Source organism: Lepeophtheirus salmonis, chromosome 13, assembly GCF_016086655.4.
Source record: "Lepeophtheirus salmonis chromosome 13, UVic_Lsal_1.4, whole genome shotgun sequence".
In the NCBI taxonomy this organism is placed as follows: domain Eukaryota; kingdom Metazoa; phylum Arthropoda; class Copepoda; order Siphonostomatoida; family Caligidae; genus Lepeophtheirus; species Lepeophtheirus salmonis.
Window position 1 is genome coordinate 35,238,422 of NC_052143.2, and position 24,404 is coordinate 35,262,825.

The 24,404-nt window shown below is 33.4% G+C and overlaps 2 protein-coding genes across 3 annotated transcripts; one reads left to right on the plus strand and one right to left on the minus strand.

Annotated features, from left to right (window-relative positions):
• Positions 1–1,622: 1,622 nt before the first annotated feature.
• LOC121128633 (coiled-coil domain-containing protein 77) lies at positions 1,623–6,308 on the minus strand. Of its 2 annotated transcripts, none has more exons than XM_040724223.2 (8): positions 5,183–6,308; positions 4,794–5,124; positions 4,583–4,732; positions 3,866–4,065; positions 3,568–3,814; positions 3,380–3,499; positions 3,083–3,254; positions 1,623–2,093 (listed from the first exon to the last, which is right to left on the minus strand). In XM_040724223.2, the coding sequence occupies exons 1-8, from the start codon at positions 5,218–5,220 to the stop codon at positions 2,005–2,007; spliced, it is 1,347 nt and encodes a 448-aa protein (XP_040580157.1). In that variant the 5' UTR covers positions 5,221–6,308; the 3' UTR covers positions 1,623–2,004. The 2 variants fall into 2 exon arrangements, with proteins under 2 accessions (XP_040580157.1, XP_071749108.1); XM_071893007.1 differs by having other exon boundaries at positions 1,926–2,093; positions 3,083–3,315; positions 5,183–5,654.
• Positions 6,306–12,690, plus strand: Kdm5 (Lysine demethylase 5). The gene is made up of 9 exons (XM_040724222.2): positions 6,306–6,756; positions 7,306–7,692; positions 7,780–8,097; positions 8,243–9,259; positions 9,324–9,401; positions 9,461–10,429; positions 10,512–11,882; positions 11,957–12,079; positions 12,143–12,690. Exons 1-9 carry the CDS (start codon positions 6,568–6,570, stop codon positions 12,164–12,166), a joined length of 4,476 nt encoding a protein of 1,491 aa, XP_040580156.1. The 5' UTR covers positions 6,306–6,567; the 3' UTR covers positions 12,167–12,690.
• The last annotated feature ends 11,714 nt before the right edge of the window (positions 12,691–24,404 follow it).

Sequence of the window (24,404 nt, forward strand, 5' to 3'; positions counted from 1 at the left end):
AAAGTTACATAAAATATAAATAACTTAAATCAAGATTAATTTATGTTTACGTATGATATTAATACTAAAAGTAGGACTCGACCGATTTATTGGTGTACCGATTTTTGTCTTTTTAAAAGTAATTGGTAATCGGCAATCTATTGTTGATTTACTCTAAATTTAAGATTTTAAGAAAAGTGTTTAAACATATATGACAATTAATTTTTTGTAATATTCCCTGACAAATTGACTCCTGAGCAGGAACGTTGCTAGTTTTCATCAAATTAGGGGAGGGAGGTAGCCTAAACTTATCAACACCCTTCTTTGATTAATTATGAATATAAGAGATTTTTTTGAGGGGGAGCTTGAGCCCCCCTAAAAAAAGCTACCGACGCCACTGCTCTAGATTATAAATCGAGAGGAAATAAGATTCTTAACTTTGGTACTACGATAATATGTACTTATACTAATTTTATTTATTTTTTAATCTTAGCCTATGAGTACTTTTTATAAATAATTCATAGTTTTTTAAATTGTTCAATGTTAATTACTATAATCGATTTCTTTATAAGTTAGAAATCCTAAGCTAAACTCCCTCCGTTACCAACACTCAATTATATGTTAAATTAAAATTGATTAATGGTTAAACAATCCGTGTCAAGCTTGACACTTTAATTCTATTCTTATTTCGCACTCATCCTTACCATGCCCATACTGTAAACTACAACTTCCTGTCGCAAACATGAATTTATGTCTACTTAATAGACCTTAATATAATAAAGAACTAAATGTATCATATAATAAGAGTATCAAGGTAATTGCTAAATCATTCATCATCATACGAGACTTAAGCATAATTGAAGTTAATGTTTTTATTTTCCGTATGTTCAAATATTAACCTGCATAGCTCATTCCAGTGACGATAGTAATGTGATGACATTAAACATATAAAACAAGAAATATAAAATCACTTATCTATTGATAAAAGATTAAACAAATATCTGGAGTGAAATAATTTCCCCCTAACTGACTGCTATAGCTAGGGCTTATATTAATAGATAGATAAAAGCATGTTATATATTAATATATGTAATTAACCTCGAAATCCTATATTCCCCATTAGGATCCTGGAATTTTCTAATTTTTTGAAATTAGAATTATTGTCAATTTCTGAGAACAAAAGTATGTTTTTTTTTAATAATCAGTTACATCCGAATATTTTTGATTAAAAATTGAGATTTTTTTATTTATTCACAGTAACTGACTAATTGTTCTTGCTAATGTTGATTAAAAAATAAATGAGTTTCTCTATAAACACCTCCAGATGAGTTAGTTAGAAAAAACCATAATGTTATTACCTTTTCGATGGTTTTTTTTTAACAATAGAAAGTTAAAAGTACAAAATTTGCATTTTTTCTGTTTTATGCTCCATTTATTTTATATTTGCAATTGCCTCCATTAAGTTTTTAAGCTAAAAAATTGTCAAGGGATCAAATAAAACATACCTAAACTCAGATATTAAATATAATACATGTGACCTTATAGGAGAAGACTCAAATCCTCACTTTAATCCCCCAAAAAATCTCACCAGGTTTGTGAAAACATTATAACTGAGACATTGTTGGATTTATAAATAATTTTACTTTTATATTTAATTAGCTTAAATATTATATATTTTTCACTAGAATTGAAATCTACTATTATTTTTTATTAGAACTCATATTAATATAAGCTTATACTAGTCCAAAATACGTTCAGAGTAAATTAAAAAAGGTTTTTAAAATATTTCTAAACATAAAATTGCAATAATAATTAACTAATTTATTAATATAATAATTTTCCTGAGTTGATAAATATTTTTAATATTTGGAAGTAAATGTTTTACTTCATTTAAAACAATATAAAAAATTTATAAAAATGAAATGAAAGTTTTGATAGAGACTTCATTTGTAACAATTAATTATTTAATATAAATAAATGCATTATAGGAAAATGATATATGGAGAGAAAAAATCGCTGAAAGCATCATCTCCAGTCTGGATTTTTCTTCAAGAATTTATTCAATTTTTCAATTTCTTCTTCTTGTTGTCGAATGGTTTGAAGATAATTATGCTCTATAAAAAATAGTAAAGAATTATAAAATTAAAAAAAAAAAAAACTAGAGTAGGTTTGCCCAGGCGTTGACCGGGACATTAAGAAATTAAAATTAAATAAGAACTCTTCTGCTTAATATATATATAAATAAATACACCAAATGTTTAAAAATTATTCTAATGTTGGTTTTATGAGTATGAGTATACTTTTATATAGGCACTCTTCTTTCACGTGATGATTAAGTAGTTGCTTTATTCTGGGTCAGACTCCGAACTCGCAGTTGCTTCCCTGAGTATCAAAGAAACTTCATAATATCCTAAAATATACTTGGTGGGCTCCAGCCATGTTAAATTTCTCCGCCTCCTTCCGTGCCCATCAAGGAACCCTTATAATACACCCTAGCCCACAAATTGTGCAGATGAACTGCTGGACCCCAGGCAAGTTAAGTTTATCTGCCACTCCTTCATAAGCATCAAGGAACCCTTCTTATATCCCAAAATACACCACGGTTCTCAAGTTGTGCAGGTGAAGTACTGGGCCTCAAGGCAGTTTAAACTGCACCGCCACCGCATTTCTAAGCACCAAGACCCCCTTCTAATATGCTAGAATACACCCTCGCCCACAGGTTGTGTATATGAGCTGCTGGTCCCTGAGGCAGATTAAATTATTCAACCGCTGCTTCCCTGAGCATAAAAACTCCTTCTAATATCCAAAATACACAGCGGCCATTAGGTTTGTACAGGTGAAGTGCTAACAAATGCTATTTAAAGAACGCCATGGCCTTGAAGGCCAATTTTTTTTTACCAAAACCGTTTCTGGAGTCTTAAGAACCTATATGAAAAATTTCAGGAAAATCCATCTATTGGTTTGCCCGTGATTGAAGGACAAACACACATACATTCACATTTAATTTAAAATATAAAAAAAACATGACGAAGGGGATAGAAAATGATGGTCCAATAACCCGAAAGACTAAGTAGTAAACAGTATTAATCAAATTAATATTCACCTTTACTTTTCCCAACGGTTGCAGCAACTAATTTCCTTTGAACGGCTCGTAATTTTTCAGTGAGTATCCGTACATCAGATTGGTAGCCTTCCATTTCCAATTTCCTTCTGGATTCCAAATCTTCAAAGCGATTCTTATGTACGTCAATTCGTGACTTTAATTTAAGCAACAACTATCAAGAAAACAAACCAACACATTTAAAAACTATGTAAATGAGATATTTTCTGAAAAGACTAATTTCCATCATAATCATATAAGCTACAACACCATAATATACTTATGTAGTGATCATCTTACCTCATTCGCTTCTTCTTTCTGTGAAGCATTTTTATCTCTGAGATGGTCCAACTCAGACTCCATAGTAAGGATTTTACTTCTATATGAATCACATGAAACCTTCAGATCCTTTAATTCTCTCTATACTCAAACATAAAAAGAACTCAAAAATATACAAATTCATATAAAATGGATCATATTGAACTTACATTTACGTCATGAAGAGCTTTGTTATTATTGGACATTTTTCTGTCTACAACACGCTTGGAAGTATAGAAAGCACCGGCATCCACATTCATACCAGGAACATTAGTTCCATATTGTTCCAAAAATTGAACCTTGCGAATCCATTTCTCTTTTTCCTTCTCCCAAGTCGACTCACATTGGTGAAACTTTTCTTTTTCTTGCACAAAGTCTTTGGCCAAGTCTTTGTGCACTCTTTCTAAGTTTATCAAACTAAATTTAAAATTATGGTATAAATATAGTTTCAAATATATATGAATTTACCTTCTTGAGCAGTCCTCTAATCTTGTTTCATAGTGCTTAACAATACAATCATTCTTTTTCTTCAGTGATCTTATTTCATTTTTCAGATTTGAAATTTGTTCTAAATGTAATTTTTCTTGATCCACTAACTGTTTTGAAGCAACAGATAACTCTAAGACTAAGGCATCTTTGGTAGGAATTCGAGGAGAGGGTTTAGGGTTCTAAAAATAAATATATCGATTTCATTTTGTACCATATTGTATGTTCATTAGGGATTACCATAGAAACAAAAAGCAAGATGTCACGGATCAAGGCATCTCAGGAACGGCCAATTGACAAAACATGAACTTTTAATACAAATGGATGCAGCTATACGCTTTATGGCTTTATGAAGTAAAAAAAAAATCCCACATGAAGTAAAGTAGAAAAAATACAAACAGTAATGGATTTTTTTACATATTTTATTTACAAAGGTCTCTTAAGCTGTGCAATAAGACATTGATATAAGATTCCCGAATAAAAACGAATAATTTTACAGGAATATAAATGAATATGATGCATTGAATAAAAAGTATTTATGAATGGATTATTATAAATTTCCTACTTCTCTTTCTGCCTATAGCCCCCGACACATCCATTTGCATTGAGTTCTTATTTTGTTGATTAGCAAAATACTCAATAGCTAGACTCATACTATTTCATTTGTTCGTATTCCCATAATATCTATATAGTTAATACCTCATCAATATATCTTTGAAGTTCAGAAGGGATAGGAATCATATCTAACGATAGTTCTTGTGTATCTAAAACTTTGGCTATGTCCCCCTGACTTTTACCCGCAATGTGAACTAAAGCTTGAATCTTTCGACGATTTTCTAATTCGCGAGCCTAAAGAAAACGTGTAATTTAGCGTAAGAAATTAGGCATAAAACATTAATCAATTACTTACGGCATATCCATGATTTTGTGCGTATAACTTTCGCGTCAATGTCCGCTCTTGATGGAGTGCATCTTTTAAATCCTCAACGGTGGATAAAGCATCCCTACGTTTAGACGTTTCTGAATCTAATTTCGCCTGAACTCCTTTATAGGATCCGTAGTAGAATCCCGACTCCTTCCACTTATCCAGGAGAAGACGTTCTCTTTCACGAGATGTGGATAATTTACTTTTGTAAAACTCGAGAAGCTCTTTGGAGGGAGGCAAATTCTTGAGGAGTCCTTCTGTTACTCCCACATCCCTCATTTTCAATTTATTCAAACTCAACACTCTGTCTTGTAACCTATTTATTATAAGAGATATTATATTTGAAATTTATAAATTATTTATTTATTATTGACGTTTCTCTGTTTATATAGCATCGCGGGTTTGTTGACATTCCATGAGCGACATCTACCTTCTCAATTCAAAACTATTATCTACGTACTCTCCCCCACCCATCCAGCTTCCATTTTCTTCGGAGGATATGTAGTGATGCTTAAAATATGTCTTGCCGGCATGTAAAAATAAACGACACTGAAAAACCCTGACAATTTAAAGAATATTTGGAGATGAGAGCAGCTGAGCTATCATTATTTTTTATTAATTAACTCCATGAGATTAAAGTAATTAAGACACAATGTCCCACTCAATACCCAGTAATGATATCGGCAGGAATGACTCCGATGTCGATCCTCAATTATATTCCGAGTCCTAGAAGGACATAACATTTTACAGTTACAAACTCTGCAGCAAATCTGGAGTGTTATAAACCGTCTTTTACGCACTAGTGATTATTTTATACTATATCATGTTTTCTCCTCAATTAAGAATAAAATAATAATGAACAGCTTTGCAAAAATACAGATGTCTATTTAAATAGTAACTTCAAAAAGCTGCTCCCTCCTCTATTATCATATTATTTTCATCCATGTTGTACTTACCCTATTTAAATCAAATAGTAATTAATATTTGATTAGATAAGTTCTGTATATATTATATAAGGAACGAGTCTTATAAGTTATATTTTATAATATGAACGTAAGCGTACTGAATGAGTCGAGGTGCATTTTTAAAGCCTTTGAAAAGGATGAGAAAGCTTTTGATTAGTCTTTATGATTTATAGACTACAGTATGAAAATGGGATGTACCTGTCATTTTTCTTTGTTCTCATTTTTTGACGTCACCGGATTGCTCTCTTTACACACCTAACATTTTAAATTGCATAATTGGAACTCTTAACTAATGGTGCAAATCCATTTTGTAACTTGGAAATACTCAAATGATATGGTTTTATACTTAAAAAGTGGCATGGAATATGAAAATTTGTAGGAAAAATGATTTTGTAGCAAATTAATGGTCTAATGTATACATGATTCTATAAAAGAAGGGGAAGGGCCAAGACTCAAGCCCATCCATTGACGTCATGAATGTGTATTTGAAAAATCCACTAGATCACGCTCCTGCGCCTGCTGTATACTAAACAGTAGTAGTGTGTTTTAGATCGAATGTGTGTTTGTCTACCTTTCTGTTTTTTGCTCATCTTTCTTCCCTTGTTTCTCTCTTACTGTTTCTCTGCGCGTCTGTTTGATTGTTTTGCTCTATGTGTGTGTGAGTCTCTTTCTTATCCCATCTCTTTGAAATAAACTGTCCATTTAAACTCATAGCTCCACTCCAGTTCTGAAAATAAATATATAAATTAAAATATACGATATATATTCTAAAGTGATTGTGATTTCTGTGAAGCATGACAATGGAGGAGGATAGTGGTGGTGGTGGGGGAGGAGGAGGAGATGTATCCAATGACTTTGCTCCTCCTCCGGAATGTGTGGTTTTCGAGCCCACAATGGAAGAATGGAAGGATGCCATGGCATACATCGACAAAATTAGACCCACTGCTGAGAAAACGGGGATCTGCAAAATAAGGCCACCTGAGGTAAGGAGTCCTCTTGAAATCCACATCATTATTATTCTTATTAATTATTGCGTTGCTTTTTATTTCTTCATAATTCATTTCACGATTTTTTTCAAGGATTATTAAATGAAATTAAAAATTGTGAAATGCTTTGAATTTCCCTAAAATATTGAATTATTTGCTATTGAAAATCTTTGACGGAGTTAGGAAATGAATCCTATTGATTGAGAGTGGAGTGAGTTAAAGTTAGAGGGGAGGAAGCATCGAGCGTGAGTTCAGTTCTAACTTGTAGGTCTTCTTTCTCTCCTCTTCGCTTGAGTCTGAATTTCTATGTCTCTCCCTCTTTCCTTCTTCCCTCTTCCCTCTTCCCTCCCTCTCTTCACTCTTTTATACTCTACTTCTTTAGACCTTACGCAGAACGCAAACTCTACTTTGACTGCTTTGATGTTGAATTAGAGAATAGAATATCTCATCCGAACCCCCACCCATTTTAAAAATACTCATACTTTTCTTATGAATGAATGATTACATAGGTACTAACTCCATGTCCCTTCTTTTCATGATTTCCAGGAATGGCAACCTCCTTTTGCCGTAGATGTTGATAAACTAAAGTTTACTCCACGTATTCAAAGACTGAATGAATTAGAGGCTCACACGCGTATCAAATTAAATTTCTTAGATCAAGTAGCCAAATTTTGGGAATTGCAAGGTTCTACTCTTAAAATACCTCTTGTAGAAAAAAGAGCCCTGGATTTGTATACTCTTAAGAAATATGTTGTTAAAGAAGGAGGGTTTGAAACCACATGCCAAAATAAAAAATGGTCTACTGTGGCATCTGAGATGGGCTATACAAGTAAAGTCGTTCCCAATTTACTCAAGGCCCATTACGAGAGGATCCTCTTTCCCCTTGAGATCTTCGAAAGGGAAGAACAGAAAAAGGCTGTCAAAGATGAAATTGTGAGTACTACACAGATTTAAAGGATGCATCCATCCACCACATTAGTTTTCAATTATTCACTTAAACAATTTTTATTATTATTTTAGAAAACAGAGGATGACAAAGAAGATGAAAAAGAGTACAAACCCCACAACATTCCTAAGAGAATGGATATGAAGGTCCCAAATGATAAAGGGGGGCGCAGAAGTAAAAGATATGGAGAAAATGGTAAAACAGATTCTCCAGATGTAACTCCTACAAAAGAAAACAAGTCTGAAGAAAGCAAACCCTCTCCAAATTCATTTTCCAAAGAATTAGCACGCTTACAATTCTTTGGACCAGGACCTAAAATGGCTGGATTGCCTTCTGACAAATCACAGAAGGAAAAGACAAGAGGAATGAAGCTCAGTTTCGATTATGATCCAGTAAGTTAATGTCTAATTGTCATAAATAAACATGTGTTGTATATCCTTACATCATGGTTATTGGCAATAATCATAAGTGTAAAGTAATGACTTTAGTTATTGGAATATTAATATTAATTTGCATTTAAAAAATTTATTATCCTAGCTGGCCAAGTACATGTGTCAGAATTGTGGGAAAGGGGATGCAGAAGAGCAAATGCTTTTGTGTGATGGGTGTGACGATTCTTATCATACTTTTTGTCTCATGCCTCCCTTATCAGAAATACCTAAAGGAGAATGGCGATGTCCTAAATGTGTATCAGCTGAAGTATCCAAACCTATGGAGGCTTTTGGATTTGAGCAAGCTCAAAAACAATATACTCTACAATCATTTGGGGAAATGGCAGATCAGTTCAAGTCTGATTATTTCAATATGCCTGTACATCTTATTCCTGTTTTACTCGTGGAGAAAGAATATTGGCGAATTCTTGAAAATATCGACGAAGATGTTATGGTGGAGTATGGTGCTGATCTTCATACCATGGATCATGGTTCAGGGTTTCCTACAGTTAGTTCTAAGAACTTATCTAAAGAAGATGAAGTGTACGCCAAATCGGATTGGAATTTGAATAAGCTTCCAGTTGTACCCAATTCTATTTTAAAATACATGGATATGGATATATCCGGAATGAAAGTTCCTTGGCTGTATGTTGGAATGTGTTTTTCAACATTTTGTTGGCACACAGAAGATCACTGGACACCCTCTATAAATTATTTACATTGGGGAGAGCCAAAGATATGGTATGGAATCCCCGGGACATTTGCCGAAAAAGCAGAGACAGTGATGAGAGAATCAGCAAAGGAATTATTCACAGGGCAACCAGACTTATTACATCATATAGTGACAACAGTGAATCCTAATATCCTACAAGCACGTGGAATTCCAATTTATAGAGCCGAACAACATGCTGGGGAATTCATTATTACTTTTCCTCGTTCTTATCATGCCGGTTTTAATACTGGATATAACTTGGCAGAAGCAGTCAACTTTGCACCTCCGGATTGGCTTTCCCTCGGTCGGAAATGTGTTGAGCATTATAGTCTTATGGGGAGATTCTGCGTCTTTAGTCACGATGAACTGTTATGTAAAATGTCAACGACTGCTAATAAATTGACATTACCTGTAAGTTGAATATAACTCATCGATTGATTGATTCATTTAACTTTGTAATTTTTGATTTATGTAGGTTGCTGCAGCTGCATACAAAGATATGGTCAAAATGGTGGAACAAGAAAAAGTCACGAGGAGACAGCTTTTAGAGGCAGTAAGTTAAAAGACTATTAAGTAAGAAAATAAATATAATCCAAATGCATTTCTTTTTAGGGTGTAACAGAGGCTGAACGCGAGGCCTTCGAACTCTTGCCTGATGACGAGCGTCAATGTGCTATTTGTAAAACGACTTGCTTTCTATCTGTTTTAACTTCTTCTGACTTAAAGGAAAAGGAAATTGTATGCCTCCGTCACTTTAAAGTAATGGAATGTGAACCAGACAAATTAATTCTTCGATATAGATATACGTTGGACGAACTTGCTATTTTACTCAAAGGTCTCAAGGAAAGAGCAGAGTCTTATGACAGCTGGGTTGTTAAAGTAAAAAATGCTCTCGAAGCAAAACAAGAGGATCGTCTTGAGTTTGAAGAACTGAAAAATATTTTAGATGAAGCATTGGAGAATAAATACCCTGAGTCAGAGCTTCTAGAGGCCTTAACACTCACAGTTGAAGAAGCAGAAAAATGCCAAACTGTGGCTAATCAGCTTGGAAACAAAAAAATTCGAACTCGCACAAGGGGTGTTTTAGTTGATGCAAAATATCGACTCACAATTGATGAGTTAGAACTATTTGCTCGTCAACTTGCTACACTTCCTGCGATTGTTAATGGTTACGAATCAGTCAAAGAACTACTTCAAAATGTTGAAACCTTTCGTAAAGATGTGAATGATTTCCTATCACCGAAAGAAAAGAAGAAAAACAAAAAGAAACCCAAAAAAATGGATGAAGATGAAATCAAAGATGATGAAGACATTGTTTCCTCTGAGGAAATTCAAACTCTATTAGACAGAGGCCTTAGTTTTGATGTTGACCTTCCCGAATTATCTGTTTTAAAAGCTAGACTCAAAGAAACCGAATGGTTAGAAGAAGTAAAGGAAATTCTTGAAGAAACTGAAGAAGAGTCCTTTAATGTTGGCTCCAATATTGAAATGTTGAAAAGGCTTTTAGAAACGGGGAATGAACTACCTCCTCAGCCTAGTATTGAGAAGGCTCTTGGAGACCTTGCTGGAATGTTAAAACAGGTGAATAAGAATCGCACGTATTATTTGTTTAACTGATAGTGAATGTTCTTAATTACTTAATGTAATAAATTATTTCTTGCAGATTGAATTTTGGGAAGAGAAAGGAAAAGCTGCCATGAACGCTAAGCCTCGATTGTCTCTGGAGGAGATTGAAGCAATTGTGAAGGAGGGAGATGAAATAGGTGGTAATCTTCCATCTCTGGCAACCTTAAGAGACGCTGCTAAAAAAGCTAGAGAACTCACGTCGAAAGCTCAAGTTCTTAAAGAGCCAGACAATTATCCCTATTTAGATTGCCTTGAATTATTGGTAGCTAAAGGACGGCCACTTCCAGTTCGATTAGACTTTTTATCGACATTGGAGACTCAAGTGGCTTCAGCTAGAGCATGGAGAGAACGTACTGCTCGTGTTTTTCTAAAAAAAAATTCATCGTTGTCCCTCTTAGATATACTGGCTCCTCGATATGACCACATTAGTGTGGAGGGTGTAGGATCTGTATGTAACAAAAAGAAGAAAAGAAAGAATATCAATCCTACATCCAATACAACTAATGGCTTATTCGGAGAAGATGGAACTTGTTCTATTCTTCATCCAATCTATAATAATCTCTCACCAAAAGACTTATCAGATGCTCAGATCATAGTTCAAGCTTATAAAAAAGCTGAAGTAGGCGAACTAGAGGGGATGAAATCACTAAGAGATAAAAATTCTTCAGCACCTAAGGCTGAGTCTCCGGGCAAAGTCCTACTTGAATGTGAGTTGTGTTTGGATAATTTTCACCCATCTTTAGCATCGGGAATCAACGGTGTAAAGAAAGAAAATGATCCAAAATCATTAAAGGAAGTGAAGTTTTTGTGTCCTAATTGCCTGAGATCACGTCGACCTCGTTTAGAAACAATATTATCTCTACTCGTGTCTCTTCAGAAACTTACTGTACGTTTACCAGAAGGAGAAGCACTTCAATGCCTTACAGAGCGTGCCATGTCATGGCAAGATCGTGCTAGAACAGCCCTTGCGAATCCTGAAGTTGCAAATGCCCTATCTTTATTATCTGAGGGGCCAGATGATCCTATCCCTAATATTGAACTCTCGTCTAAGTCATTTAACTCATTAGAATCTCTCATGATCGAAGGGGATCTTTTAGAAGTCTCTTTGGATGAAACCCAGCATATATGGCGCATTCTCCAATCACTTGAACCTCGAAGATCGAAGAATCTACCTGATTTAGATGATTTGGAAACTGAGTTAGAAAATGCCCGAGAAGCCAAATGTAGAGCCAAGAAAAAGCGAAAAATTACTGAAGAAGAAAATGGAAATGGCATTGACTCATCCATAAAGAAAGGGAAAAAGGACAAAATAAAATCAGAATCCGACGACGAGAATGATGACGACGACGAGGAAGAAGAAGAAGATTGTTCTGCAAAACCTAGATGCCTAAAACCTACTGGAAAAGAAGTAAGTTGAGCTAGCCATCCATTATGGTTTTTTAATATTGTATAATACGTATCTAATTTGAATTTCTATTAAAGGTTCATTGGGTTCAATGTGACGGATGTGAAAAGTGGTTTCATTTACATTGCATCGGCCTTAAACCAGAGCAAGTTAAGGAAGATGAAGAATTCATTTGTAAAGATTGTAAGCCTAAAAATAAGGTAGGAGACACTCATTTTATTATAATTAAGTACCACATTTTATAACATTATTTATGTTTGTAGAAACAAAGGATATCGGAGCATTAATGATCCTTTCTCAATGATCAGCAAAATAAGAAAACACAAACGTAACGAACGATTCCTTCCCAGCACAGAATACAAATCTCTATTTAATAATATTATCTTTTGTTCATTTTTTCTGTTACAATTTCTTTGTTTGTTTCCCCACATATTTTGTATACTCTTTCGTCTAAACCAAAATCCTCGTTATAACTATAATTATTATTATTATATTATGTTTTTAGACCGTTTGTTTATTTATCTCTTAGTTCCTTTTTAAGAGAATTACTTTTTTAAAAGTTATATTTATCTCCCAGGCCTTCGTTATGTCGACGTAAGTGATTAATATACAGATGACAACCATCATTTTCATACCCAACAGTATTCTTTTTTTTTTTTTTTTTTTCCCCTGTTTTTTTGTTTAACCTCTCCCAATAATATTTTCACACTTTTTTGAAATTTTTAACAAGTAGGATTGTTTAAAAATTTAACTGCTATGTATGTGTTTATAGAACCATTATTATTTTTAAATATAAAAATATTTTCTTCTACATACAAGGGAGGTCACGTCATTGAATGTAACATAAATTTCCTTTGAATTTGATTGTCATCCAGTGTTAATATTTACATCAGTGGTCAGAGAAATGGGGTAATATAGAAAATTTTTGGGGTAATGGGGGTACTACTTCCTAGTGATAAATGAAATAAGTAAAATGCAACTACAGGAAGGCCCGCAGGTGATGAGCTGGAGAGTGTTGTGTCTTGACGAGGTTGAGGAGACACAATTATTTATACCAAGGAATCCAGGATGACCGAGAGAAATGAGAAGGAAAGGCGTGCAGAATACACCAGATTTTCATTACTGGTTATGAGGATGCATTAAAAGTTGGTTCAAACCGCTATTAGAAAAAAAATCCTAACAACTCTCAAATAATTATTTTGGAAAGATAAAAAAGTGAAGAGAAGAAGTCAATGAATCAATTAATGATTGAGATCTAATGGGCAATATATTAGTAGAACTGATCGATTATTATATCAAATGTGAGGTTCCTCAAAGCTTCCGAGTTGAAACCGGTATTCTCAACAGTATATTTAATAAAATACGTCTCCCAGCCATTTCAGTTACTTTTTTTGTCCCGGAACTTCATCATGCTGGGAAAATCAAAAATTTATTGAATTTTGGTCCAATTTGAACTCTAAATTTCAAAGTTATTCATCCAGCCCCTCCAACATCTCCAAAATCATCCAGGTGATACAGATTATACATAATCAAATTTTTCTCTTGACATCCCGCCTTACTTTTCTGGCTCAAATAACGCCCAATCCCTCGTTGCGACATACCTAATGCCCCTAACTCTAAGGTTGTTTATTCTCTATGCTACAGTAGTTATTATTTTACTTTTGAAGAGTGAACATCTAAGTATAAAGTAATCACTAGTGCTTGTGTTCATGAACAACGGAGACCTAGGATCTGTTCCTCGGGGTTTGTAAGTGTAAGTCCTTGTAGGACTCGGAGCAAAATTGAGGATCGACATCGGGGTAATTCCAGCCTATAGATATGTTTTTGCTTTTTAAGGAGTTGGATTTTTGTATATTTCCTTCCCCACACAGCTGCTTGCAGCTGATCTAATAAAACGTCATGACAGCTAAGCTACTCTCCTCCCAAATATTCTTCAAATTGTCGGGATTACCATGTTCATTTTAGGTTTATTTTATTTTATATAAAGATCATACCGATTATATGTATCACTCAGTGATAAAAATCCCGTTTATTTTTTTAGCTGGCCCGTTTTTTGGAATAGGTAGTCTGAAGAATGAATTTTCTTTTCCTTCTGCAGTTGTCATTATTATTTAATTTCTGAGTGTGAGTAGAAAACATCCATTCCTAATTAGATTCAATTATATTCCAACCCGGATTGAAAATTCGTGTGTGCTCATAAAAGACGGAAGGCAACCCTGAGGATTTCTTGTGGAGTTATAATTGTAAGTCCTTGTTGGACTCAGGAGTAGAATTGGGGATGTTCATCGAAGTAATTCTAGTAAATGTCCTTGTTTATATCCTTTTCTCCTTCCTCCCTTGTCACAACTGAGTGTAGCTGATCTAATTAAACGTCATGAGCATTATTCTTTCCCTCCGAAACAATCTTCAAATTGTCAGGGTTACCATCTTGATTTTCTGGTTTTTTTTTAAGAGGCCCGTTCTACACTTTATTTTCATCATTGGGTAACACTGGATACATATATAGTGATGGAAATGGTTTTTATTTGGAGCATATTTTGAAAACCAAAATTCAACATGGTAACCCTGGCAATTTGAATAATGTTTTGGAGGAGAAAAAAAATAATACGTTTCATTAGATTCAAAGTTACTATCCGTCTTTTATAAGTACACACAAATATTCAATTAGGTTTGGAATATAATTGAATCTATAGGGAAGGGAGTTCACCACACAGGAGTTAAATAATAATGACAACAGCTGCTGAGGAGTAGAAAATGTATTCATCAGATTACCAATTCAAACAAACAGGTCAGCTAAAAAAATACAGGATTTATATCATTATATTTCCTACTTACAGGTGTTCCAGAGCCCTCCCCAAATATAATTCTAATAAATGTTTCCGCTCTTTATTTTTTCAAAATCATTGTCTAAAAACAGTGCTTCTCATACTGTGGGATGGCCTTTATAATGGGGCGTGATGCAATTCAATTTTTTTAAATGATTATTTTTTATCGTCCATTAGGTCTCTGACCGTTATTAAAAATATAACAATATACGTAAAAATAAGCTTACTACATGCAGAACTTAATTACAAAAATTATGTTAATGTGGGATCACACAATTCTGAAAAAAACAACAAAAAAAACACAATGCTAAGGTAAAACAGAGTAATTTTTTTACAGTTTTTTACAACTTTTATTTAATAAGATTGTAATAATAATTTATTCCATAAGATTATAAAATTTATCTATACGACAATGGTACCTAACCTTTGTATCCCAGTTGCATAAGTTTAGAATCTCAATTGAGCACTCCACCCCTACTATTGTCAATATTTTATTATGACTGAGAATAATTTATTTTTCTCTTACAAGGGATACGTGGTTCACGATATCAGTCTTGAGACCAAAATTGGATGGTTTCGTCCCAGGTCAGGTGGTCTTAATCCAAACACTACACTTCAGTGTCGGTTTTAGTATGAACAGACTTTACACCCCCACAGTTGTATTGGGGTATGAAGGGTGCTTGAACTTGAACTCTTTTTTCTTCTCTAAATCTAATAATATCAGTTTAAAAAAGTGTGCAAAGATTATAGGTTGGGGAAAAAGTAATTTCGAATTTTTTGGTTTATTTTAATGCTTTATAAGAGGTGTTAAAATCATACGATTTATCAAAGAAGTGTGCAACCTTGTGTTGTCTTGATGATGTATCTTTGTCTCATATACACCAATACTGGCTGCGTCTGTTCGTTCACCAGCTTCAAAAGGTTGAGTTATTCACAGCAGAGGACAAAATTGAGCAAAAAAAAAAAAAAAAATAGCTCAAACTACTCTTGTGTAACACAAACCCATACGAGTATAGGCCTCGTATCGTCACAAATTTTCTTGATCTTTTTGTAAATTGTACATGGATTTTTTTTCTATAATATAAGCTATTATATTCCATATCACTATATATTATGAATAAGTTATACGGGTCTATAGAAGAGTGTCGATATTTTTTTCATTTTTCAGCCAAAAATGGAAATATATCGAGTTCAGAACTAGATACAGAAACAATAAAAACACTTTTTAATTATAGAAAACATTTTTACATAAGTTTTATTAATCCTATCTTTAACTTTGTGATTATTTAAAGGGTAAAAAATGACTCTGAACGGTAATAGTTCCGAATCACTATGATCCCAGATATTTCATAATTCAGATGACTAAGAGAAAAATGGAGATCAGTTTTGGATTCTACACTCAAAGATGAATTCATTTTTTGGCTTGAATTCATTTGTACAAAATGAGTATTCCCCTGTGTAATTAATCCTTTCTTTATTTTATTATACCCCCATTTCCTTGAACTAGCAGAAGGCAAATCAACAAATATGTAAATATCAGTCTTATCTACAGTTTGTATTCGTTCATAATTAAATTCGAAGATATGAAACACATGTACATACTATCTACATATTATATATCCTACATTGTGTTGCCAATTCGTTTTTCAGCTAATACTTACGATTCATTATGAAATTATTTTTAATCAAGAAGGAAAAGGCAAAACAAAAATACGTTTTGGTAAGTGACGTCCAAACCAATGTTCAGTATGAATATTGTTGTGGAAAATAAGAGAAGCCGGTATGCTAAAAAGAAACCAAAAATCAATATGGTGAGCATTAGAGTGTTTGCTATTTCTTAAAGTTGACCAAATTCAAAATTATCATGACCCATGAGATGTATTTAGGTGTTGGTAATGACCTCCTAATTTTTTTTTTCTGTGCCATCAAAAACCGGTCAAAGTTCCAGTGTTCTGGAAGTAATTCAAAATGAGGACAAATTAAAAAAAGAAAAAAATCGTATTATAATTAAGGCATCAGAAAAGAAAAGCCTATTTTATATTTTTTTTGACTTTGTTATTAGTCAGGTTTTTAAGTTAAAACTCATGAACTAACTATTGACGACAAAAAAATTTACTAAAAAAACGAATCTGTGGATTTTTGAAATTTTTTTATTTAAAAGTTAATATTTGAAATTAAATTTTTCAAATTTTTTCCCAAATTTTTTTTATTTTTTTTTCAAAAAAATTCCCCCTCCCCCAAATATCATCAAGAATTACTCTGATCTCGATCCTCAATTCTACTTTGAGTCCAACAAGGACTTTAAAAAGGAAGTTTTTCAGAAATTTAATAATAAAGATAGCAGCTTAGGAAAAGAAAATTCACTCTTCAGCTTGCCAACTTTACAATAACGGGCGAGCTAAAAAATACAACCGATTAGTATCACTCGTCATAGATTACACAAGGGTAGGATAGGGAGAAGATAAAAAAAATTTCTGCGTGCTCTACATTAGCCGTTATAACATTCCCTTCTTATTTGCTATAACTTAATATACCATGAATGGATAAGTTAATAGAGTATTATCCATGACGTCATGAATTTCATTATCATGATTGAAGACGCCATCTTTGGAGCTAATAAATCATATTTTACTACAGAAAATGAACAAATTTCCAATAATTCTACTAAAACATTATCAATTAGCTTTAAGAATAAAAAAGACTCATCAATTGCATTAAATACTACTTAATGCCAATGATAAACACTGATATCTGAGTTAAATCAAGTTAATATGTACAAAAAATGTATAATTAATTCGTACTTTTTGATCGTTTATGTACGAAAAAAGTAGGATAATTATATTAAAATATCTTACTCTTTACATAATGATAGTAAATTTTTATCTACTATAGACAAATAAGAGTGTATAACGATGTAATAACATATTTTAAATACATTTTCCCTCTGACGAGGGAGGGGTGGAAGGGGAAGAAGGAAATAAACAAGGCCAAAGGCAAGAAGTACACCGATGTCTGATGTCGTTCCTCAATTCTATTCTGCGTTCAACAAGGACTTACAATTATAACTCTGCAACCAATCATCTGGTTGCTCTCTGTCTTTTATGAGCACATTCAAATGTTTAATCCGGTTTTGAATATGGTAATGATAGCTTGTATGTAGCAGAAAATGAAGTTAATTTGGCAGGAATCTAATAATAATGAGGACAGCTTCGTAAAAGAAAATTCACTTTTTTTTACCAACTCCAAAAAACGGCTCGAGATAAAAATGCAACCTATTAGCATCACTGGGTATAAGACGAGTACCGGTTTTAAGGGACCGGTATCACGGACACTTTATCAAGGCCCCATGCTCCCCCCACTCACCCAGCCATTTCTTCATGTTGGGGTACAAATAATAGTCCGAGGGAGCCAAGTCTTGAGAATAGAGTGAATTTGGAACGACTTGAAACCCATTTTCCATTAGTTTTGCGACTACAGTTACTGAGGTGTGAGCTGGTGCATTGTCGTGATGGAAAATGACTTTTTTGTGGGCCAATCGGTAGCGTTTTTCTTGTAGCTCGGTTTTCAAACAGTCCAATAACGATGAATAATATGGACCTGTTATAGTTTTCCATCTGCCATCCATCACCATATGATGGATTTTATCAATGATTGCTGTAGTCGTAACCTCAACAGGCCGTCCAGAACGTTCGGCGTAGCTTGTGCCCATATGGCCACTCCCAAAATTTTGAAACCACTTATAAACTGTTTTAATCGAAGGTGCAGAGTCCCAAAATGTTTATGAAGCTTCTTTTTAGTCACCTGAGGCGTTTTGTATTTCATAAAGTAATGTTTAATCAAGACACGAAATTCTTTTTCCTCCATTTTTGAAAATCCTTCCACTTCCTCGATTCAAACGAATGCCATACAGAAAGAAATGGACCGATCTGGATGAAAGTTCATGTGTGTTCTTTCCAAAGATGCTACTAATTAAACATAACCTCAATACGTTCCAATAGTGCCCATTTCTTCGACTTTGCACGGACTTTTCAAACTATCCTCGTAATAACATTTTACATTAGGACTATAAATTTTTTTTATATGGAATAAAAAATTACATATAAGCTGAATTTTCTCCTCTCCATAAGTGATTTTTATCTTTTTTGTTATTTTCTTACTAAATACAGGAATGTGAAATGTTTATCATGCTCTATAAGTAACAGATTTGACTTTAATAAATTTTTACATGAAATACAAGGTAAAGGTAAAGTTTAAAAAAATAATAACTAAGAAAAAAAAATACTTCCTACATTTTTTGGGGGTAAAGTTCCCAGGGAAAATTCATTTAACTACAATATTATATATATTTACAAGTGGCAACTTTTGATATGCCTAAATCCATGATAGCCCATTCATTGATACCTCTTACTGTGTAACCTCTAAACATTCATCGATATTCCTCAAAATTAGTTCCGATATTTGATACTTTTTCGACCCAAAAAATCAAACAATTTTACTCTTGTTTTATTTATAAAGAACAATTTTTTTTTATAGCGGTTATATTATTGGGATCACTATTTTTATGGCGTAATGGTTCATCAAATACCGGTTCCAATATCAACCAAGTGTACAACCTTTTTAAATGCGTGAGTACTCCAGTACAACTATAGTAACGAAATACTGAAGAACACTCCATTATATTGTGATTTTCATAATCATTTAAACAATTGTTCGATTCATGTTAGTCAGTTTATAACTTTCTTTTAAGCAATTAGTATAAACGAATAGTTTAATTATTTTCCATTCGTAAAATGTATGGATGTACTTTGAGTATCTTTAATTGAAAAATTCACCTTAATCACGTTAATTATTTATGGTATAATAAAATGTTTTTTATCTTGTGTAGGTTTTAGATCATTTATATTAATTATTCATAAATCAATTATTTCTATAAAGGATATCGTAATAACATTTTTATCATTAATTGACAATCTGTTTATAGAAGATGTGTTTCATTCGTAATGAAGCTAATTTTTTCGAGTGTATTTGAAAGATTTTTGGGACTTTCATGGACTTTCTCTAGGTTCAAAAAGGGAAATTAATGTTGATATTTTTTAAAATCAATTCAATGAAAATTCGAGCTGCTATGAGAGGAAGGTAATAAACAAAAATTCCACTCCGTATCTTGTAGAAATAAACTCGATAACTCGTTCATTTTGCAAATACTCCCAAAATTATAAAGGGTGATTCAAAACGAGTGGTTTTTGGATTGTAGAAATAAAACACATAAAATATTATATTAAGGTCAAAACTTTATTATGGACCGAAAAAAAAATCCTTTAAATTATTTCTTGAAAATAATCCCCTTCATATGTTGGCTGCAACTGGCCTTTAAATCGTCCATTCTTTTGCGCCAATTTTCGATGACGCGTTCGAGCACTGTGACCGGAATATCACTTATAACTCGCTCAATATTTGCTTTCAATGCTTCAATCGTCGCTGGTTTATCCACATAGACTCTTGCTTTTACGTAGCCCCAAAGAAAAAAAGTCCAAAGGTGTGATATCACACGATCTTGGTGGCCAATTCACCGGGCCAAAACGTGAAATTAATTGCTCACCAAAATGATGTCCCAATAAGTCATTGTTACGCGCTGTGTGGCAAGTGGCACCGTCTTGTTGGAACCAAATATCGTGGAGACCATGTGCTTCAATTTGAAGTACCAAAAAGTATGTTACCAGTTGTTGAGAGTGGTGGCGAATCGATTATTCACGATCTTCGGCTACACTCTCGGCTACGGCCGCAATATTTTCTACGCTGCAATCCGTACGTGGCCTACCAGACAACGGGACATCCCAGCAAGTTGCTGCCCCTTCAAATTTTTCGATTATTCTGCGAATTGTGGATTATGAAGGTCGATTATGTGGACCATAAGTTGGGCGTAATTTGCGAAAAACTTCTTTCATAGAACACTGATTTTCATAGTACAATTGAACAATTTGTACACGTTGTTGTGGCGTATATCTTTCCATGAAGAATTGTAAAACAATACTGAGTAAAAATGACGCATGAGTTTGACAGAACTCACGCGCGCCTGTCAAAAAATCTCTACTGGAAAAAATCGCTTGTTTTGAATCACCATATACAATATAATGTTTGGAAAATTGAAAATACTTTATTGTCTAATGTTAGAGTCAAAAAGGTCATGTACAAAATTCATGGTCTTGTGGCATTTCATTTAAACAATTGAAAATTAAGGTTTGCTAAAAAAAGAGAGAAAAAATGAAAAAAAAATTGACTAAAAGAAAGTGACCCATACTTTAGTTAAACATCAATTTTTATGTTTCTTATATATATGCAGGCGAATCTCCTGACAAATTTTTACGAACTTTATTTAATCTATGAATCCAATATTTCATGGAAAATCCATTTTTCGCACTCGAAAAAAAAGAAACTCCAATTTTAACCTATTTTTTTTTTTTTTTCCCATACTTTTTTTTATTTTGAATAAATTTAGAAAATGCCCTTATCCGTACAGATCTTTTTTTTTTTTGAGACGTCAGTCCCTTATTGATTTATAACTCAAACCATGGTCTAGCCTCCTTGACCTTCATTTTTTCTGGGGAGATAATAAGTCCCCCTTTTATGATCCCCAAATTGGCACCCCTGTTTTATCCCAACCAGGTTCAAAAGAGGCACCCATGCAGAATTTAAGGCTCCTAGGTCATAAGGCACCTATAAAGGACACACAGATAGACAAAACCTCAATTATACATGTATACAGATATTAATGAAAAGATATAAGCATTAATGCATATCTCAATAAACCATCGACATTTTGATGACAAATCTAGGGACCGATATGACAGGTCCTAGAACTGAACTGGACCGAATAAATTTTAATTTTATAAATTCGTAGTCAACTGCTTTAAATTAGAAAAAGCTATTTGACGAAAACAGTGGGAGAGAGTATACGTAGAGATGCCATTTTTGTAAGGTTGCTAGGAAAAGGCGGGAGTGGGACTGCAAGCAATATACTGTATTACTGTAAATACAGTACTGTATAATAGAATTAAGACTTCTACCAAAGAGCATTATTGTGGGAAAAATATCATAATTATATTTAAACTCATATATATAAAATTTATTAAGCATTTTTAAAACAATTTACACCAAAGGTCGGGGAGAATGCTTACTTCAGAGGGAGAAGTTAACACCATGACGACTGATCAAATAATGAACAAGAAAGAGCACACGCAACAACTGTTTTTCCTTTTCTAATTTCTAGACTGATTTTTTTTGTACAAAAATGACATCCTTATACGTCATGATTGTTTTTTATCCCCCCAAAAAAAAAAAACAACAACAACAAACGAATCGTGCTATTCATAAAGAATGTCGTTACCTTCATTACATCTCGCAACCTTTCTTCCAAAAATAAACATAATAAAAGATTCAAAATAGTTAATAATCCTTTTATTTTTTTTATAATCCTTCTCAAAATGAAGAGGTTCAATAAACACAAGCTATATTTGTAATTTCCAACATATTTTTTTAGGGGGAGACGGCTTAGAGTACTTTGTGGCCTTGTTCCGGCCCTATGGTTCCAGTTTTTCAAATTAACTTGATTGTTTCTTTAAAAAAGTAGCTGAAATGACCGTAAAAGTATTTTGAAAAGATTTTATTTACGTCTATTGAATGAAACAAATCCCCATTGCTCTAATTTTGCACAATATCAGTGGCGTGGGTTCCATACCAAATAGCTGGTTATTGTTGTATATACATACTATAAAGGAAATCAATTTTTTTTCTTTTTACAGATAAAATGAAATATAAATAGAGACAAATATTGTTAAATGTATACTTGATTGTTGAGAGCATCAGGGAGTTTTTATTATACCTAGTTCCAAAAATTAAGAAATCTTTCTTATTAAATAACTTATTATATCAATCTATAGAGTTGAAAATTCTTAGGATCTTAGGGGAAAAAAAATAAATGAAAGAACCTTTTATTTGGTCATGTGGACAATTATAAGGATGTTTGAAAGAAGATCAGCTTAGCTGTCATGGTGTTTCATTAGATTATCCAACACTTATAATCCTCAAACAAATCCTGATTATTAAATCTCCGTCATTCTTGATCACATATAGTCGTAGTTACACTTGATAGTTATGTAGATGTATTCTCCGTCACGAGTAAAACCGAACTCGATTTTTGTGAAGTGATCCAAAAATTTGGGTTGTGGGAATAAAAGCGGTTTATTACTCAGAGCCCCCCAACAATAACTCGAGACTAAATCTCTTCTCCACACTTGTCTTTTTTTCCCCCACACGTCCAAGATGAGCCAAGAGTTCATCAGGACCAATGATTGCAATCCATTGGATTAATTCTTCTAGGAAAGTTGGAGAGGGAGGTCTGCTCAGTGCTCACGGCAACAGTGTGGACAGCCTGAAGTGGGCGATGATCTCGGCTGCAGATGTGGAGAATACCTGCAAGAGCTTCAAAGGCAGCATTGAGAAAGTGATTGCCGCTGAGGGTAGTCACTTTGAATAAATAATACATAAATGTCAAAAAAATAATTGTTGTTTTATTGCTTACATCTCTATCCGGTCTACAATTTTAGAAAGACAATTTTTGTCCGGATTTATCTCGGGACCCCTGTATGAGGATCGAAAACGGCGTAAATCCAGCCTATATCCCTGTTGAATACGGAGTAGGGTTTGTGTTCATTTCTATTATCTCATGAAACGTTTAATCAAGCTGTTCTCCCCTCAAACATTTTTCAAATTGTGAGGGTTACCAATCTTTGTTTTTTTCTATTCGTACTAACAATACTTATGATTTACAATCTTATAAATAAGTCCAACCATATATAAAGAAGAAAAAAGAGTTGATATATTAATATTTAGTTTACACAGTACTCTACTGCGATCCTAATAAAAAAGAGAACATATTTTTGACATTAAACACGTAGGACTATCATCTAGATTAATGGTAATATTTGGATGATTTCAATTATGTTAAATGGGTTGTTATATTTTCTCTCTCATAAATAAATCCAAAATTTGATGGTCATTAAATTAGGATAATGAGTTAAGAGAAGTAGGGGTATGTATACGAGAGATGGATACAGCAGAACCGATAACTCGATTCCGTTTCCACAGTGTATAACAAGGAAAGCTAGTACTTTGGTCATTTTTTTAAAACTGGCGCCACAAAAATATATCTAACTCCATGTAACCTCCGTTGTTCTCAATATATGTCTCGATTCGGGTTCTGAATTGTGTACGGGCCCTGGAAACTAAAGCCCGATTTAATTTATTCCATTCCAGGACGATGGGATCGATCAGGGACTTCTTGGTAGTTTGAGGAGCTCTGTTGATCTTTGACTCAAGGTAAATCCAGACAAAAATAATAACATCGGATTCTGGTCGGAGTGGAGGAGCTAGGAAGCCTTGGGGCGTCCGAAGGATTATATACATTTTTGGGGGTAGGGGTTGTTTTTGGATTTAAAAAAAAAGAAAAAAGAATCCGGTATTGAACTGTTAAAGTGTCAAAAATCCGCAGCTGTTCACAAAAAATTTCAAAAATCCCCACTATAATTTTTTTTTTTTGAAAAGAAAAAATCCAAAACGTATATCTCTTCACTAAAAGAAACATTTTTTCGTATAGAATTTAAAATATTTTATTTTTTGGAAAAAAAAATCAAAAATCCATAGC